Source organism: Sphaerodactylus townsendi, linkage group LG16 (assembly GCF_021028975.2).
Source record: "Sphaerodactylus townsendi isolate TG3544 linkage group LG16, MPM_Stown_v2.3, whole genome shotgun sequence".
In the NCBI taxonomy this organism is placed as follows: domain Eukaryota; kingdom Metazoa; phylum Chordata; class Lepidosauria; order Squamata; family Sphaerodactylidae; genus Sphaerodactylus; species Sphaerodactylus townsendi.
The window spans coordinates 11379637-11397204 of NC_059440.1; the positions used below are offsets into that span (position 1 = coordinate 11379637).

The 17568-nt window shown below is 44.7% G+C and overlaps 1 protein-coding gene and 1 pseudogene across 1 annotated transcript in view; both read right to left on the bottom strand.

Annotated features, from left to right (window-relative positions):
• Positions 1-17568, bottom strand: part of RPA1 (replication protein A1) — a 71793-nt gene that overhangs the window by 48798 nt on the left and 5427 nt on the right. Inside the window, exons 4-6 of the mRNA XM_048518595.1 lie at positions 16964-17072; positions 12950-13038; positions 3500-3595 (exon numbers count right to left, since the gene is read on the bottom strand). Of these exons, the coding sequence (XP_048374552.1) occupies positions 3500-3595; positions 12950-13038; positions 16964-17072 (294 nt within the window). The remainder of the gene's footprint in view (positions 1-3499; positions 3596-12949; positions 13039-16963; positions 17073-17568) is intronic.
• On the bottom strand, positions 8337-8445 carry LOC125446101 (annotated as a pseudogene).

Here is a 17568-nt window from a genome sequence, read left to right on the forward strand (position 1 = left end):
CTGTGGAAGGGAGAGCCGTCACTGGGACATCCACTGAAGGTGCCTGGAGCCACGTCACAACCTCAGCCAGAAGACTCCGGAGCTTGATCTGGCAGGGTGCCGTTCTTGGCCTTGAAAAGCAGACCCCTCTGCCTTGACGTATCTGTCAAAGGCTTTGCAATCGGGAGCAGTCTTGCTTGCCAGCTTCGAGATATGGACTGAGGGGTTGGGCAAGAGCTCGACCAGGAAGAAGCAGCCAGCCTGGGAGTCTCCTAGGAAGCCTGCCTAGGGAAACAAGGGTCTGAAGGACTGACTTCCCTTGCCCCAGTTGCAGAGAGAGAGAGAGTAGACTGATGCTGGGCACATTCTCTGCAAACTTGCCTGGGAAGAAGGAGGAGGAGGAGGAGACGGAGAAGAAGAAGGAGGAGGGGGAGTTTGGATTTATATCCCCCCTTTCTCTCCAGAAGGAGACTCAAAGGGGCTTACAAACTCCTTTCCTTTCCCCGCCCCCCACAACAAACACCTTGTGAGGTAGGAAGGGCTGAGAGAGCTCCAGAGAGCTGTTACTAGCCCAAGGTCACTCAGTTTGCACGTGTCGTTCCCCAGATAAGCCTCCACAGCTCAAGCGGCAGAGCGGGGAATCAAACTCCGGTTCTCCAGTTTAGAGTGCACCTGCTCTTAACCAGTGCGCCACTGCTGCTTTGCATTTCCGCACCTGACTCCTTTGATCAGTAGTGCTGCTCGATGAAGAGCTACACTGCAATACTTTTTATGCTTCCTATGCCAAATACAGGAATACAACTTCCTTTTATGTTTCTTGTGGCCCTTGAGGTCTTTTCTGAGTGGTAACTTGGAACAGGATCTGCTGCAAGCCTGCTTGTCTGGTCAGAGCTGAAGGTAGCTCCTGTATATCCCTCACCATCAATCTAGTGCTAAGAAAAAGGCTAAGGGAAGGAGGGATCCCACGGAGGAACCAGAGAAGCTTCAGCCTCTCCACCCTGTCTGGGGTGCTCATATCCCTCAACAGACGATGAAGGACAGGAAGAAATAGAGCCGTGGTGGCGAACCTTTGGCACTCCAGATGTTATGGACTACAATTCCCATCAGCCCCTGCCAGCATGGCCAATTGGTCATGCTGGCAGGGGCTGATGGGAATTGTAGTCCATAACATCTGGAGTGCCAAAGGTTCGCCACCACTGAAATAGAATTTAGGAAGGAAAAGAAGTTCAGCTCATGGCTCTAAGCTACAATAAAATCTCGCTGGGCTCAGGAAAGCTGAAACCTACCCTGCTGCCCTGACATGAGGGAGGAGCATTGTGGGAAGGAACCAGAACAGTGGAACTTGTACTTTACATGTCGGTCTTGCCTTTTTCTCCAGCTGAAAGGGCAGCCGGAAGGTTACAGAAAGTCTTCGTTTTTGCTGTTGTTGCTGTCATGTCAAGCTGACTTATGACAACCCTTGGAGGGTTTCCAAGACAAGAGACGTCCAGCCATTACCTGTCTCCGCTTCACAACCCTGGTATTCCTTGGAGGTCTCCCTTCCAAATACTTGCTATGGTCAAGGCTGAGAGCGTGTGACTGTCAGGATGTGTTTTCCCTTGCCATCAAGAGTGGAATTGGGTGCAAGGGCTCACACCTGGCCATGGGGAGGGGGCAGCCGTCATCACCTTCTGATACGTTAATGGACCTTTTCCTTATGCTTTCTTTTGATGCTGGTAACTGCAGCAAACTAGGAGCAACCCTTGCACCTTCCCAGTGGAGGGTGGGGGTGGCGGCAGGTGGCTGAGAACGTTTGCTGCGCTGGCCTTGAGATGCTCAACTCCCAAACATCTCACATTCTATGGGAAGCAGGAAGGGGGGATTTATGGCAGGAACTCTGGGGAAATAAAGGCAACTGTGTTTCCGCAGTATTGCCGTTATCAATAAACACATCTGATCCAACATCCAGAGTCAGCTTATCGACTTCAGTCTCAAGACCTGACAGTGACTGGCCCAAGGTCACCCAGTAAGTGTCCATGGCTGAGAAGGGATACCAACCTGGGTTTCCCAGAATCTAGTCCAACACCTTAACCTTTACACTGCTCTGGCTCTCTTTCCTATTTCTACTGGATGATAATGCCTTAACAAGACATTTCACATAAAGAGATCAGGCTGTCTATCCCCTGCCAACAGAAGGCATTTTTGCATTTAGGCAACCACCTCTATCCGTGCATGAAATTTCCATGAGTATTTTTGGCAAACCAGAAAAAACAATCAGATTATTAACAAAGCTCCACTTAGCCTGACAGGGTCTAAAATATTATTTTGTAGTTTCAATTTTCATATCAGGCTTTTTTTCTGTTTGTTTTTAAGCTGCATAACATCACACTTTTTAATTATAAGCTGCTACTGCAAACAAGGCAACAGGCCAGGGTCGAAATGAGAAGTGTCCAAAGAGGCCTTCCAGCAGAGGCAAGGAATGCAGCGTGAGAAATATCTGGCAGCAGCTCAAAAATGTCATCTACGGTCAGCATAAATGATTCTCTCGTTCTTTAACAGACTGTTTTTCTTACAGTCTATCGAACTGGTTAGCTTTCTATTTAAAGTCCAAGGCATACCTCTCCAGGAAATCCTCCTTTTATCTTGCACACCTTCCGTTCATTTTAATAAGGCTTTTATCGCATTCAACTACAGGACTATGTTTCAAGCCTCAGGGTATTGGATTAAGACAACTTTATAAGAAGGACTAAAAGTGAAAAAATGTGGATATTAATTATAAGCACGGAGTTAGAACTATGCTTGGATCCGTAGCGAGGTAGCTGGAAGTCACCATATATATGTGTAGGCGTTTTTCTTCTTCTTCTCTTCATTTGGTATTACTATTACAGAGGGGGAAAGGGACTAGATTGGGATTTTTTTCCTTATCTTTCTATGTTTGTCTTACACAGATATGTAAAACAAATAAAAATTCTCAAAACAAATGAACAGATTCTTGTATTGTCGAAGGCTTTCACGGCCGGATTCAACTGGTTGTGGTGGGTTTTCCAGGCTGTGTGGCTGTGGTCTGGTGGATCTTGTTCCTAATGTTTCGCCTGCATCTGTGGCTGGCATCTTTAGAGGTGTATCACAGAGGGAAGACTGTTTCACACTGTGTCCAGTAAGAAGGGAATATTTTAGTGGGGTATAAATTGTCATGTCCCCAAATGGGGAACCAATCGGTAAGTGTTTCAGTGGAACTTGCGATGCAAAGGAGTGGCTGATAATAATCCTTTAGGAACAAGATCCACCAGACCACAGCCACACAGCCCGGAAAACCCAGGAGAGGACAGAAATGCTTTATCGTGTGAGAGGCCTCTTGGGTTCCAGTGCTCCCAAATTCCTAACTGGGTCATTTCCACCAAGCAGTTTTTCAATCCTGACCTCACATGAGATACAGCCAGGGGAAGGAGACTCACGTAGGTCCTCACCACCTGCATCTCTGCAGAAGAACTGTTCTGTTCTTCCGCTTGCTACTAACCCTCTCTACTGGAACAGTCCTCACCTGCTGCAGGGTTCCCATTCCACTGAGGTGTCTTGCTTGGTGCTTGGTTGGCTGAAAAAGCCGAGGAGGTCTGTTGCTGCTCTGCTTGCCCGCTTCCTGCCAATCAAAGACAGACAACTTCAGGGTCACGAACTTATAAGTTAGAACTTAGCTTGACACCTTGCAGAGAATCTTTGGCACAATAAAAATCAAACCTAGATGAGGCACCGTCGATCTGAACGCAACCCCCATGTGAGGGAGGCTTTGGTCACAAAGGAAGGACCTGGCTCTCCAGCATTCCCTGTCTATCCGGCTGGATAACCTTGAAAGTGAAAGGGGGAACTAAAGAAAGAACCAATATAGGCTGACCAATTCCAGCCTCCAGGTGCCATGGCACCATGGAATTTTATGGGGTAATCTACTGCTTTCAGCAGTAATTTGTTGTAAATGGCTACTGGTGAATCTCAGTAGACATAGGTGAGGGACAGAAGTTAGCTTTCTGTTGCGATGACTAGCAGGATTTATACACCACGACATTTTTGCTATAAAGAAATATGAAGAGTTCAAGATTAGGTTTTGAGGTAGCAATAATGAGAAAGTATGGTCATTAAAATATACAACCCTTATATACAACCCTTAAGACTGAAAAAAAGATCCAGCTCCAAATTTTTTCAGGTTGGTCAAAGAAAATCTGTCAGGGCCTGAAATAATACATTTCATATCCCTTAATAAACATTGCATTTAGAGAGGTATTCAAGTCGCCATATGATAGTCTAAAAATCATTATACAGAAAAAGTTATAGAAAAACAGTTCCTTAATATATTGTCGAAGGCTTTCACGGCTGGATTCAACCGGTTGTGGTGGGCTTTCCGGGCTGTGTGGCCGTGGTCTGGTAGATCTCGTTCCTAACATTTCGCCTGCATCTGGCATTTCGCCTGTGGCTGGCATCTTCAGAGGTGTATCACAGAGGGAAGTACAGACCCACAACAACCAGTTCTTTAATACTTTACAAGTTGAAAGGATGGTGTGGAGCTTACATTATAAAGCTGAAGTACAAATTATGTGGCTGATATATTGAAATGAAGGAAACGAACCAGCGTTGTATAGCAGTTCAAGAGCTGCACTACGACCAGCAAGAACCAAGTCCTCGTTCAGGCATGTAGCTTACTGGATGACCTTAGGTCAGTTACTTTCTCTAACCCATCTCGCAAGGTTCTTAGATGAAAAGTAGGATAAAAATGGAGTAAGCAAAATAATCAACCTTGAAAAATGTATCCTGAATGCTGGTCCAAATATAGTAAAAGTGGCTGCCATTTTTCGGTAAAGCAGTCTGCATACTTTTTGCCCTCTTCAAAACCAATCCATGTTAGTATTGATAGAAAGTGTTGGTTTTTCTATTCTGCCGCAATCCTTGTTCTTGCAGCTCTTAATTGTAAAAATAACTTCCCATTTGCCACACGGGACTGAAAATATTTTTCTTGAAGTTCAAGTTTAGGGCCTTTTGGAATTTTGGCATGTTGGAGAACTTTGCCCCGGTATCTCTAGACCTTGGGGCATAAGTACACTTGAAAGAAACTGTTCCTCCAAACACCAATCGACAATATCTCCCAGAAGTGAAAAGCATTTAAGCTTGTTCAGTGATAGATACCGTCTCCTTTTTAAAAACAGATTCTGAATTTTCTAAGCAATTTTCTGCAATTTTCTCGGCATCTTCTCCTAATTCTTCCCCCACACCCAATTTCCATGCCTTTGTACATCCTGTGTCCCAATGATTACAATGATATTATCCTGTTAAACAAAACAAGGTAATATCTCCTTTAAAACAAGCAGTTCTATTTTAAAAGTATATATTTCAGAAAAGACTAGTACAAGGGAGCAACCGGCAAATGCTGAAATGTGTTCCTTACAGCTTTTTCCACCTTACTTGTAGCACTGACAAACAGAAAGGATTCTCTATTGGAAGTCTGTGATATTCTGGATGCCAATCTACGCTTTCAAGTCACTGTTCCCCTTTCTACATCTGCTCTTTTGAGTTTTCAACCAGATTTCAAACCATTTAGTAGCATGAGGCTTCCCAGAGTGGTTCAAGAACTACGCCTCCTTTCTTCCTGGCTGACTTATTATATAGAATTTGAACCTGGCTTTTTTGCGTGCCCATGTAACACCCATTTATCACAGCATGCCTCTAAGAATTTCTGAGTTGAAAGTATCTGGAAAGGATTGAAATATATAAACATACTCTCGTTTCTCTTCTGATCGTATAAATCTTACACATCTGAAGGTGAAATATATCCCAGACACACACCATATAAACAAGATTATGGCTGTTTTATTAAGCAAAGAAAGAGGGGAATTCATCTGCAACACAAAGAAAAATGTCCTGTCAATTACTGTTCACAACTAATCCTCTTATGTCTGGTTGGAAGGTGACATCAGCAAGTAATAGCCTACTAAAGCCCATGGAACTCTAAAAAACTAGTCGGAGGGAGAGTAAAAAGAAAAAAAATGTTACACTGATGGTTTCAGGTCAGTCAACATTTACCAACCAGACAGGCTGGTTTAAGATACCCAAAGCTTTCAGATTTTGGCTTCTGTTAATGCAGGCTCGTAAGTTTAGTTAGTCTAAGAAGTCAAAAGCACGTGCTGAGATCAGGATAAAGGCATTACAAATCCTAGGAAGGGACTTAGTGGATCTTTGACTCCTGAAGACAGAAACCCTCTAGGGTTAAAGGTTAACCTTCTAAGATAAAAGTTCACAATCCTGGCTATTATTTGCTCTTTGCCTCTATCTGTACAAACATGTTGCAAGATGGGCATTTCCTCTGAACTGTGCCTAGTGAAAACAGAGTTGCAACCATTAAGTCACCTGACATCCAAAGTAAATTTCCTAGCTGTCCCGAGAAACTCAACAAAAAAACCTCACTGGTCATGTGTTCTTTTTAACTTCCTGACACCCATGTGGCAATTGGTCAAACCAGGCCTTTTCTACCACCTCTCTCTGTCTTGATATTTGTCATTAAATGCAAATAGTTATTCATTAAGAGATCTGCAAAAGAACACAAAGAACAGTCCTGTTGGATCAGACCAGTGGTGCATCTAGCCCAGAATCCAGTGGCCAACCAGTTACTCTGGAGGGCCAACAACAGGCCAAGACCTTCTGCTGATGCTGTCTCCTGGCACTGATATTCAGAAGTTTACTGCCTCTGAATGTGGAGGCTCCTTTAGACAGCCTGGCCAGTAAAGGGTACAAAGTTCCATAGGCCTCAAAAATTATAGGAGCATCAAAAATACCAAAAAGGATATCATAGAATCATAGAGTTGGAAGAGACCCCAAGAGACCCATCAAGTCCAACCCCCTGCAATGCAGGAATACACAGTCAAAGCACTCCTAACAGATGGCCATCCAGCTTCTTTTTAAAAACCTCCAAGAAGGAGACTCCATCAAACTCCGAGGTAGTGCATTCCACTGTCAAACAGCCCTGACTGTCAGGAAGTTTTTCATGATGTTGAGGTGGAATCTCTTTTCCTTCACCTTGAACCCATTACTCCTGGTCCTAGTCTCTGGAGCCGCAGAAAACAAGCTTGCTTCCTCACCAACATGACATCCCTTCAAATATCTAAACATGGCTATCATGTCACCTCTTAACCTTCGAAGAAAACGAAAGGCGAGGGGGAGAAAAGGAAAGCACATATACTGGATGGGCTACCTCCAGAAAAACACTCGCAGAATGTTATAGAAACACACAGAGTTATTATTGTAAATACAAATGTACAATGACTTTGTTACATCAAAGTCAAAATGGCAACAAATAGGAACACTATCAAAGGATTTACAAGTCGGGTAACTCTCTTCTTTCAGATAATGGTGGCCCCTTTTCTCTCAGTTTAGAGTGATTCTGAGCAGCTCTTTAAAAAAAGAGTATGAGATCTCTTATAGAATACTGTAAAAACAAGTACATTCCAAGAGGTTTAAGTACGGAGGAACCATATGGCACGTTTAACAAGGATGCAGATTTTCAAATTAAACGGCTAGCCATTCTTCACAAATGTTCCTCGGATTTGATGCAACTCCTGATAGAAAAAAACAGTTAAAAGGTTGAAAGTTTACACGTACGAGTGAAAGACACTTTGCAAGTCTTTAAAATGTCTATAGAGACTACACATTTGGATATTAAAATGAAACCGATGAACTCCACAGACAACTAAAGGCCACAATTTTTTTAAAATAATCAAAAGGGATAAACTGGATTACAAGAATGGAAATGTATATCCATGATTGTCAAAAAGGGTTCATAAAGTTTCCTTCTCTGAGCGAAAGTAAAGTAAAGTGAACATAGTGACTAGAACAGGGGTAGGGAACCTGCGGCTCGAGAACCACATGCGGCTCTTCTGCCCTTGCACTGTGGCTCCACGAGCTGAGCCGCTGGCCCCACCCTTGCCCTCCCTGCAGGCAGCAGGGCAGGCGCACCAACTGCCCACGGTGGGCTGGGCCGCGCCGCGGGCTTCCCCTCTCGCCCGCCCCGTTGGAGCGGGGAGGGCGCTTTCCTGGCGGCCAGCGAGGCCAAGCCGCCGGCTTCATTCAGCAGGGCGGGCGCATCCATGCGCTTCTAAGAATGAGCGGAGTAAAAGGTAAAAAAAACCCTATATATAGTGTTATCTTTATTTTAAATGTCAAAAATTATTTGCGGCTCCAAGTGTTTTCTTTTCCCGTGGAAAACGGGTCCAAATGGCTCTTTGAGTGTTAAAGGTTCCCTACCCCTGGACTAGAAGGAATACTCCGGTCACTCTGAAAATGAGCAAAGGTCAGCTCTTTTTTTAGGACTATGACCCCACAGTCATCCTGTAGACGAGGGAGGTTCAGCCCAGGAGTTATCACAAACGCAAAGGCAAAATCTGGTGTTCCTCTCCACGGAAAGCTTTAGTAAAAGGCAAAAGATTTATACGATCTGAAGAGAAACCAGAGTATAGGCAAAATCTAGTGGTAATTCTTTCCTCTAGGAATCTTTCCCTGGAGAAATATATTGCTCTCAATAAAGGCTTAAACTTTGTTCTTACACCTAAAGAGTTGTTGGGGTTTGTGTGTGTGATTCTCCATATGCTCCATCTGGCCCAATTCATCCTCCAGCATCTTTCAACCCCTCCGTGATGCATAATAACACTCTTGCATTTGAACATGTTGTATTGAGGGATATCAAAAATAAGACAAAGAATAAACACATATACGGCATAATCTTTCTAGCAGAAGAAGAAGAAGAAGAGTTTGGATTTATATCCCCCCTTTCTCTCCTGCAGGAGACTCAAAGGGGCTGACAATCTCCTTGCCCTTCCCCCCTCACAACAAACACCCTGTGAGGTAGGTGGGGCTGAGAGAGCTCCGAGAAGCTGTGACTCGCCCAAGGTCACCCAGCTGGCGTGTGTGGGAGTGTACAGGCTAATCTGAATTCCCCAGATAAGCCTCCACAGCTCAGGCGGCAGAGCTGGGAATCAAACCCGGTTCCTCCAGATTAGATACACGAGCTCTTAACCTCCTACGCCACTGCTGTCTTATTAAATTTAGGTAGAGACTCATCTATTACCCTCCAACCAGCTGATAAAGGAGGTGGTACTGGCATTCAGAATAGAGCTGATTATATACAAGAAATGAACAGACAACGGATGTATGAGGCTTTTTATATATCAATACCATATGATGCAACTAAACAGATTTTATCATCAAAACTGCGGTCCAGAAGGATAAATAAATTAAGTCTCTTTTTGCTTTCTGGTTAATGAATTTTCTAGGATCCCTATTAATTTACATTTTCCCTAAAATTCAAACAACAAAGACCACCTTGAGGTAGGTAGGCCCACTGTATCAGGTTCCAATTCTATTTTGGTGTCATTAGCAAAATATGTGGATTTGTTTCTTTGCCCATTTGCCTGTACTAAGAGAACACACGTCGAGGACACCACTGACTTTATTCTGAAGGTGGAGAGTATGTTTTTTGATGACCAATGTTTTTTTGCCACACCAGGTGAGACATCATTATATAGTATACCAACATACCACATGCAGAAGCCACTGCAACTGCCAAATTAGGTTTACAAAAGAGGAATCTCCATCCTATATCTTTTCTGATTTAGTTATTAGAGACAGTTCTGGAAAAGAATTATTTTTGCTTTCAGGACTAATCTAATTTCCAAATTCATGGAGTAGCAATGGATAGTTGGGTTGCACCTACTGTTGCCAAATAGTTTACGAGTAATTTAGAGGACAATACGATCTTTCAATCTTAGTCAGTCAGGATAATGCATTTTAAAAAGATACACTGGTTATAGTTTTGTGTTGTTTGATATACCCTTTTCCACTGGAAGATTAAAGTGAGGTCACTGTGGTGCAGCAGTAGAGAAAATGGTATGTTTCCATATTAGAAAATAGTCCCGAATAAGCACTGCCTTTGCCAAAACCATTATTTTGTGATTTTATTTAACATGGCACTTTGATACAAGAGCATTTATAGTGCATTGAACGACTGTCATCAATACTAGCCTTTTTCAAATTGTGTCATACTTTTCCTAGGCAAAATGGCTGATGGAGTGGAAAAGGTCACTGGCGCTAAGGAGGATGAGAACAGGAGAGACGAGGAGGAGATGCAGGAGACACGGAGGGTATAGTGGTGTATCTAGGGAGCCTGAGCTGTGCTCTCCAACTGCCTCCTGCTCGCCTGCATGCTGAGCATTGCCGCTGTAGCCTCAAGGGCTTCTCGCTGGGCTCCGAACTGAAGGGGAAGCCCTTCCACCTCAGCACCAGTGTCTTCTACTCCAGACTGTTCCTGGCCGCCGGTCTCTCTTTTGGTGCTGGACAAGGTCGGGGCCCAGCAGAGAAACTACTGGGGGCCTAGCAGCCTTTGCCGCTCCGTCAGTCATTTTGCCAAGGAAAAGTATGACCCAGTTTGGAAAAGGCAAATATTGTGATATGAAGCCCCAGATAATTGAAGCTTCCAAGGTTCATCTCCTACAGATGCGTATGGGGAGGACAGGGGGGGCCAACACCCCATGCGCCACTTGCATGTGTCATGTGGGGGCACACTGGGGGGCATTTGGCCACCCCTCCCGCCCTGAAGCGAGGAGCTACATTGGGCTACCTGCCATCTCCTCCATCACTAGTCTCCGCTGCCCACCACCACGAGCTGCTGCCACCTGTTTCTGATGGCCCGCCTCTTCCACAGGTGGCTTCTCCGCCCTGCCTTCACCCGTGCGCCAAGCCTCTGGCTGGCTGCCTGCGAGCTTGGGGGAGAGGCAAGCAGAAGTCCGAGTGAAGGGAGGATGGGCTCAGAGCCCCTCTTTCCCTCCAGTACAGGTTAGGAGGGAAGAAGGAGCCTTCATTGCCCAACTGCGGCAGGGAGCCAGGCGCATGGGACCCAGGCATTAAGATGCCTTAACAGCTGCAGGTGCAACTGGCAAAGCAGCTTCCAGAGGCGCATGCCCCATTCACATGTTGGGTCCCGGGCGGGGAGGTGGGGTGGCACTTCTCGGCCTTCTGCATCATCCAAGTTGCAGGTACCGAGCAAATGAGGCAAAGTGCACAAGCACTACAGATAGGTGGGCAGGCTCAGGTGTTCTCCTCGCACACTGCCTCCCAGTGGCCACCAGCAAGGGCATCACCAGCTTCAAGGTTGGTTGGGGTCCAGAGCAGCCGTGGAAGAAGCGGCAATCTAAGTGCGTCCTGTTGCCATCCAACATCTCTGTGCAGCCCACAGCCACTCTGCTACACCTTCCGCTCCCAGCCTCCAGTACATAAGAACATAAGAACATAAGAACAAGCCAGCTGGATCAGACCAAAGTCCATCTAGTCCAGCTCTCTGCTACTCGCAGTGGCCCACCAGGTGCCTTTGGGAGCTCACATGTAGGATGTGAACGCAATGGCCTTCTGCGGCTGTTGCTCCCGATCACCTGGTCTGTTAAGGCATTTGCAATCTCAGATCAAAGAGGATCAAGATTGGTAGCCATAAATCGACTTCTCCTCCATAGGAGAAGTAGGAGCCAGTAGGAGCCAGCCCAGGGGCGCAGAGGCAGGGGAGAGAGAGAGAGATGCCAGAGCTCTCGCTCTCCAGTCCCACTCCCAAGCAGAGCCCTCTGGGGAGGTTGAAGATTTCCCCCACCCGTTCACCCACAGCTCCCTAAAGGCTGCGGAGCCGAGGAACATCCAAAAAGATGTCTCAACACATGCTGACGGCATGCCAAGCCTTGGGCCCAGCGCGGTAGGTGGCTTGCAACACTTCCCAGCCAAAAGCACTCTCACGACTCCTCTGCCCTTTTCCCCACGCTAAACCAGAAAACTTGGAGCACACGGCTGCAACCTGCGTGCCCTGAAAATGTTGGTTTGGTCCACTCTCATCAGAGATGTAGCAGGCAAAGTAGTGAGATGGTGGCAGTCAGGGGACAAGTTCAGGCTTTGCCCCAGGTGCCATTTTCTCTAGATACCGCCCCGATCTCCTGGTGCCATACACAACAGATGAGTCTGTCGTAGAACTGAATGAAAAAACATCTATGGTATGCAGAACGAATATATTCTTGTTTCATTATCTAGCACAAGTCAGCCTGAATTAGTAATGGCTCATTAAATCTTCCTACAATTTTCAGTTTCAACTCCAACCAGGCATTTCTTCTTCTTACTGTCTTAATACACAGTTGCTGTCCTTGAGAAATTTGTTCAGGTAGCATCAACCAACTCTGATTAACAGCTGAAAAAACTTTTCATGAATCCCTGTCTGTGCACTACCATAAATGCCAGGAAAGAACACTGACTCTATGACTGGGAAACCAAAACAGAAGTTCAAGGGCACCTTTAAGATTAACAAGGTCTATTCCACTTCCTCAGATGTAAAGAACGAAAGAACGTCAGTTTCCTCCTCTCTATAAAGATCACAGACAGGGAGGGAGGAAAGGGACGAGGTGAGCAAATAAATTCCTTTTGTCATAAATCAGGTGTGGTTCTCTACGTAAGAAACTTGAACGGTTCACACACAAAGATGACAGGCATCAGAGGTTCAAGCTTGTTATGTGGTGAAGACAAACAAAAGCACAATGAAAGTCAGTAACAAATTAAGGAAGAGTTCTGTAAGTAAAGGTTATGGTATGATGCAACATGTTAAGAACAGTCTTTGTTTCTAAAAGTTTTCTCCACAGTTGAAAAGCATTAATTACAATGTTGAAACTCCCAAACCTATATCATATTACACTAGCAATAATTAATAACTAGAATGTGCTGGATACAGTATATTCTTCCTCCACTCCAAAAGAAAAACAAACACACACACGCCAAGATCGTAGGAGTATGAATCTCAAAATTCATGCCACAGAACAGGGGGATGTTGAATAAGCAGAAAATCCCTATTTTGCATAAAAATTTGGGCTCGTTACTGAAAAGCCAGTCTAGCAGCTAAGTTGCTGGAATAAGCGCCACAAACCACCTGAGGCAAGCTTCTTACCTTCAGAATATTGCACCGGATTGCCGATCTTACTACCCACCACGTCACCAGTTTTCACAACATCTAAATCCATCACGATAACCACTTTCCTGCGCAGACAAGAAAAAGTTTTGATCATTGACACCTCGTTGCTTTTGAAAGCCCATGAACTGGAAATGCAAACAATATGCAGGCGCTTGGGTTCTATTCAGTCAATCACTTCTGGGAAGACACATGGGAACAAAAAGCTCCACAAACTGTCAGGAGCATAAGCTGTTCAAATACAAAACAAGCAGAAGTTGAAAAGACTGAGCCAATAGGGTTCTGCAGGGATGCCCGCAGACGGCACAGTATGCAGGAGTTTCACATGAAACAGCGCTATCAAGACAGCCAGTATTTCAGCATTTTATGGAGAACATCTTTTTCCTCTCAGGATGACACCTGCTTCTTTTTAAAAATTTATTCACTTTTTAACAATAGAAAAAGTAGAAGAACAAAGAAACCTATAACTAATGTAAGAGATCCCCGGCATTCAACACAGCATTTATTTATTTTATTTATTTATGATTAATTTTATATACCGCCCCACCCCCGAAGGGACATTGTCAGCTCCAAACACCACCACAGCCTTGACAACGTACAGCTGTGCAGTGACCCTTCCACCCGTGGTCACCAAATGCCATGTCGTTCTTTTTTGCCTTCATAAATAAATATGTAATAAGTGCCGACTAACATTTGTTCCCTTAATTCTTCCCCATATGGTAGCGGCTACCAGGAATATAAGTTCCCAAAGCCCCCTTCCTCTCCTTTTGGTATGTGTATGAGCTTATAAGGCAAAGGGGATGGCTTACGTGGTCCTACAGAAAACAGGATGGGATGCCAACGTTTCTTCAAACAAATTAGGGTTTTATTTATAATTGATAGGTAACTTAAAAGTTTCAAGCAAAATGTTTACAAAATAAAATCAATCTGAGGTAACAAATTCTCTGAGGTCTTCAGTCAACATAAATTCACTTTGACGTTTTCTGACAGCTACTCTCTCTTTCAGTTTCCTCAGAATCTTTGTCTTTATTTTGTCCAACAGTTTATTGAGGCTCTGACTTTCTCTGCATACCCTCTGACTTTCGGACTAACTCTCTCACAAAGCTTTGACACTCTATGACAGTGGTGGTGAACCTGTGGCACTCCAGATGTTATGGACTACAATTCCCATCAGCCCCTGCCAGCATGGCCAAAGGTTCGCCACCACGGCTCTATGACTTCTCACTAGCATTTGCTCACACGGAGCTTGGACACTCTTTGACTGCTCACACAGAGCTTTTACTCATTCGCTCTTGTCACTCAGAAACCCTAACACGTTCCGCCATGCTCACACAGAGCTTTAACTCTCTCTGACTAGAATTTTGACACTCCCAGTTCTTTTACTGTGAAATATGTCATCTTCTGCCAGCCCAGCAGAGCCCTCCCAAATACACTCTAGAATCAACCAGCCATATTGCTCTCTTATCCCCCCCCTCAACCCCATTCTCTCTCCAACTTAGCTCTCAGTTTAAAGTCACACATACACACACACTAAAATCCTTTACAAGTTCTCTTGGACGTAGGAAACAGGCCGCTGTCAGTGAACCCAGTCAGTGAACCCAGCCTGGGATATTGAATAGTTCCACAGCCGCAGCCTTGGCATCTCTGGGCAACTCATGCCCTGATTTAGGGACCCACCAGTATAACCACCTACACAAACTATACGTCCACAGGGGCGCAGCATTTCTAATTGCCTGGGGGATCATACACTAGAAGTGTTCCTACGCTGAAAAGTAAGGGAGAAATGGACTGGGGGCTTGCCTCAAAACACATGATTCGAGGTAAATTACTTAAGCCCTGTCTGCAGAGCAAAGAGGCATAACCGTCCTCTGATGCAGGGATGTCAAACTCACGGCCCTCCAGATGTTCATGAACTGCAATTCCCATCAGACCTTCCCAACATGAGCATTGGCTATACTGATGGGAACTGTAGTTCATGAACATCAAGGGCTGATGGGAATTGTAGTTCATGAACATCTGGAGGGCTGCGAGTTTGACACCTGTGATCTGATGGGAAACACTCTTTTGGGCAGAAACTTCTGCCAGATCTTGCTTCTGTTTGAAATTATTTATCTTTAATAAAGGACTGAAGCAGGGCAGATAAAAAGGGGTTCACTAAAACAGAAAAGAATGCTGGGAAACCAAATAACCCTTAGTGTTGACTCTAGCTAGCACCTGACTCCAGAATCCAGTCATGGCTGCAGATTGCAAAAGAAAACCCATTTAAGGTCATGAGCATTCTTCTCTAAATATAGGAAATTTATTGCTCCTTTTCTAAAACAGTACACATACCCATATGTCCCAACTTGGCCTCTGCGATCTACAGAGGCAATCTTGCTGGTGGTTTCCATCCCCTCAATGATGCGGCTGGCCTCTACTCGGACTAGGGCTTTTACTGTCCTGGCCCCTGCCTGGTGGAACACTCTCCCTCCAGCAAACAGGGCCCTGTGGGACCTTGGACAGTTCCGCAGGGTCTGTGAAACAGAACTGTTTCACCGGGCTTTTGGGGGGGGGGGGTGTCACTGATTGCTTCCCACATCACCCCTTATATATCATCTACTTGGCTGCCATGTGCTGTGCCTGGCCCCCTCCCAGGGGGTTAGAGGTTTCTGCAGGTTGCCATCTAATGTTAGGATTTCCTCTGGTTCATTGATGTTGTATTTAAATTGATTTTGTTTGTTAGCTTATGACTTTTCATTGTTTTTATCCTTGTGTGTCACCCAGAGCCTTTCGGGGGTATAGTAAATAAAATAATAAACAATACTTAAGAATATTCTAGAATATCTTATAAAGTTGTACAAAGACTCTATAAATAAGTATGTTTCATGGTTATAATAACCAATTAGCATGCATTTTTATCTAGGAAATATTTTTAAATAAATCTATTAGTTAAAGGGGTTCCCCCTTAGTGATTTAAATTAATCCCCCCTTCACATGTCACTCAAATTGTTGTAGAATATATAAGTGCCGATGAAACAAGTCAGACTATAAAGAAATCATTCAGAAGCAGGAGTTCATATGCAACTTCAAACCTCAAGATCAGTTAAGCCCTGTGTGTGTAGTACAAGCCATTCCTGGATGTGCTCCCCAAACCCCACACAGGAAGATAACCTGTCTCCCCCCACACACAGCCTGAACACCTTTATTGGGATGTTGGCTTGTTAAGCTCAACCGTCTGCCTTTAGTCACAGCATGAACTGATGAGATGTCAAGTAAAAACTGGTCTCAGACATCAAAGCTTTTATGAACTGGAACAGAGAAACCTGCCTCTCTTTCAGACGGTCAACGCACTACTAATGACCACAAAGATACATACAGGTGGAAAAACAATCAACAAAATATGGGCATCACTTATACAATCTTATCTGTCATAGATTGTGGTGGGTTTTCCGGGCTGTGTGGCCGTGGTCTGGTGGATCTTGTTCCTAACATTTTGTCTGCAACTGTGGCTGGCATCTTCAGAGGTGTATCACAGAGGGAAGTCTGTTACACACTGTGTCCAGAGTTCCTTCTGTGATACACCTCTGAAGATGCCAGTCACAGATGCAGGTGAAACGTTAGGAACAAGATCCACCAAACCACGGCCACACAGCCCGGAAAACCCACCACAACCAGTTGATTCCAGCCGTGAAAGCCTTCGACAATACATTATCTGTCACCGTTGTGCACACATCTGATAAAATGAGTTTTGATTCATATCCCAAAAAAGTTGGTGTCAAAGGCGTTACTGGACTCTAACTCTTTTACTACAGAGCCACATGGCTGTCCTCTGAAACTATCTGGCAGCCTGCTGCCATAGTCCATCGGAAATAAGATTCAGCCACGGCTGGAGAAAAACAAAATTTCCAGTCCAAAGGGCCTTGTTTGGGAAATGGTTTAAATGAAAGGTTTAATTTTATCCCACAGGACAGATTCCAAAACGCAGCGTGAACACATTGCAAAGCAATCAATTACCTTCCATCCTTCAAGATGTTAACGATAAACTTGTTAATCTTGCAGATGGCATGCACTTTCAAACGTTCCTGGTCAACTAGAGAGTTCAACTGCGTCGCCAGCATGAAAGCTGCACAGCAAAACAGAAAGGGAAAAACATCTCAGAACAGCCATGGTGAGGTCAAAGGGACAGCATACACTGGAGCCTTTTCAGAAAAAGACCACGTATGATCATGCAGAGACCAAAGCTTACTGCTCCAGTTAATTAACGCCGAAATCAGCTACCACCACAAAGGTAATGGGTTTCGTTAGAACCAATAGCTCAGCTTCAAAAAGACAGATCTGAAACTAGGACTCTACATGTGACCAAAGAAAGCCTCAAAATACAGTTAATAAGTTCCTACAACATAGGTGCGTTGATGTGAAGTCCTATAAGAAATTAAAGAATTTATTCTGTAAAACAGGGTTTACGGTCAGTTTGTTCAATAAGAGGCTTTAGGATCTTTGGGGTATTTGGGGGTATCTTAACATATTGCCGTTGTAGAAGTGCAGACTTACCCCAAGGCCCACTGAGTGCGGTGCCAAGACTTCGGTCCCCTCCGCACATGCAGAGCAATGCACTTTCA